Genomic DNA, 2432 nt, shown 5'->3' on the forward strand with positions numbered 1-2432 from the left:
CCTTGGGTTTCCGAGGCAGTATCACTACGGAAGTAGGATTGCCCAACCTTCCTTCCGAGGAGTGGCTGGTGGGTTTGAACTGCCAGCCGTCTGGTTAGCAGGCAAGTGTCTTAGCTACTATGCTACCAGAGCTCCCTAATAGAGACATTAGTACCTGATATACAAACAAGGTTGCTGTGTTTGGGGACCAGTGAGGAGGCTGGAGCAGAGTGGGCAGGGAAATGGGAGTGGGGTGGCGGGGAGAGAGGTGGGGAGGAGCAGGGAGGAGACTGGGCTCCATCGCAGACTTCGGCTGTGGTGATGCCAGATTACTAAATGTCACAAAGATTCATCCTGGGGGTGTGCTGGCACTGAGCCCCACAGTGCTCCCCCCAACCCCGCTTCATTCTCAGACCTCCAATATCTTCTTCAGGCTTAACCTCAGGCCCCCGGAATCTGACCTGCTACCGGATATTCAATGGTGCCGGCTACGAGTGTTCCTGGCTGTACGAGGGCCCCACGACCGGGGTCAGCCACTTCCTGAGGTGCTGGTGAGGACCCACTCTGATCTCCACACCCTTTTCCACTACCCTGCCCTTGCTCCTGCTCCCTAATGGTGGCACCCTGAGATGTGTGACCCAGGCCTGGTCATTGTTTCTTCCTGTGCCTCAGTTTCTCATCTGAGAAAGTAGGGCTGAGCCTCCATCATGTGGAGTCAGCATAGGTGAGCATCCCAGAGTGGATGGCACCGAGGGGCTCCCAGGGCCTTCCTCCGTCTTCACCCCCTCACTCACTCATCCATCCATCCATCCATCCATCCATTCATTTCTTCCTTCTCTCTGTGGTGGGAGATTCTGGGGTCCCCTCCAACTCCCTAAGTCCAAGGAGTCCCCAGGCTGTAGTGGGAGGAGAAACAGAAGAGGCAGAAAAGAATCCAGAGGGTTGATACACATCTGCCATGGCCACTGCCATCCTGGGACCCAATGTTGTTGTTGTTATGTGCCATCGAGTTGGACCCGACTCATAGTGACCCCTCCTTGGGTTTCCGAGGCAGTATCACTACGGAAGTACACTGCCCTTCCTTCCGAGGAGTGGCTGGTGGGTTTGAACCGCCAGCCTTCTGGTTAGCAGTCAAGTGCCTTAGGCACTACGCTACCAGAGCTCCTTGGGATCCAATAGGACGCCACATTCACCATCAACCCTCTCTGTTCTGCAGCTTCAGCCCTGGGCACTGCTGCTACTTCACCGTGGGCTCAGCCACCACGCTGCAGTTCTCTGATCAGGACGGTGTGCCCGTGCTCCGCACTGTCACTCTCTGGGTGGAGTCCCGGGTTGAGAACAGGACAGAGAAGTCGTCTAAGATTTCCCAGAAGCTCTACAGCTTGGGTCAGCACCTTATCAGCCCCCTGTTCTCCCCCTCCCTGGGCAGTTATCACCCAAAGAAGTCTCAGGTTCCCTGGCCGGGACCTAAGGGATTCTGTCTCCTGCTGAAGAACTCTCTACTGCCAGCTGTTGTCACATCCGTCACTGTGTGGGACACGGCAGGGTCTTCCATGATCCCCTTCCGAATCCCCTCCTGTTGGGCACTTGGGTTGCTTCCGGTTTCTCCCTGGTATCCATAATGCTGCTGGGACCCTATTGAGTCTTTATATCTGTCCCTATGACCCAACAACATGCATCCAGCATGAACTTTTGGGCTCCTACTTGTCCCCACAAGGAGCTCTGGTCATGCAAAGGCTAAATCACCCAGCTGCTAACCAAAAGGTCTGGAGTTCGAACCTACCACCAGCAGCTCCGTGGGAGAAAAGACCTAGCAATCTGCTACCATAGAGAGACCTTGGAAATCCTATGGGGCAGTTCCACTCTGTCTTACAGGGTCGCTGTGTGTTGGGATTGACTCAAGGGGCACACAACAGCAACAGCTGTTGCCACGATCAGTCGTAGGGGATGTGGGTCAGGCCAGCAATGTTGCTGCCTCGGGCTGGTCACAGGGTGAGGCGAGTAACGCATTGCTTTGGGCACTGTCTTATTCTCTAATGCTGCTGTAACAGAAATACCAAGTGGTTCTTTTTAACAAACATGAATTTATTTTCTTACAGTTTAGAAGGGTTGAAGCCCCAATTCAGAGTGCGGGTTCCAGGGGAAGGCTGGCTCTCTCTGTCAGCTCTGAGGGAAGATCTTTGTCTCTTCAGCTTCCGCTTTCTGGTTCCTTAGATATTTTGATGTGGTGTGGCCTCTGTCTTACCCACTTCTCTCATGTACTTGTTTAATCTCTTTGTGTCTCAGAAGAAGTTGATTTAAGACATACCTGTCTTGTTGTTGTTGTTGTTGTTATGTGCCGTCGAGTTTGGCCCCGACTCATAGCAACCCCTCCTTGGGTTTCCGAGGCAGTATCACTACAGAAGTAGGATTGCCTAACCTTCCTTCCAAGGAGTGGCTGGTGGGTTTGAACC

General features: G+C 53.5%; 1 protein-coding gene across 1 annotated transcript in view; it reads left to right on the forward strand.

Annotated features, from left to right (window-relative positions):
• LOC103213432 (interleukin-12 receptor subunit beta-1-like) overlaps positions 1-2432 on the forward strand; it is a 9192-nt gene that overhangs the window by 5322 nt on the left and 1438 nt on the right. Inside the window, exons 3-4 of the mRNA XM_007959217.1 lie at positions 413-530; positions 1196-1365. Of these exons, the coding sequence (XP_007957408.1) occupies positions 413-530; positions 1196-1365 (288 nt within the window). The remainder of the gene's footprint in view (positions 1-412; positions 531-1195; positions 1366-2432) is intronic.

The sequence above is a fragment of the Orycteropus afer genome, unplaced genomic scaffold (assembly GCF_000298275.1).
Source record: "Orycteropus afer afer isolate SDZICR_OR568_19922 unplaced genomic scaffold, OryAfe1.0 scaffold02180, whole genome shotgun sequence".
NCBI classification, from domain to species: domain Eukaryota; kingdom Metazoa; phylum Chordata; class Mammalia; order Tubulidentata; family Orycteropodidae; genus Orycteropus; species Orycteropus afer.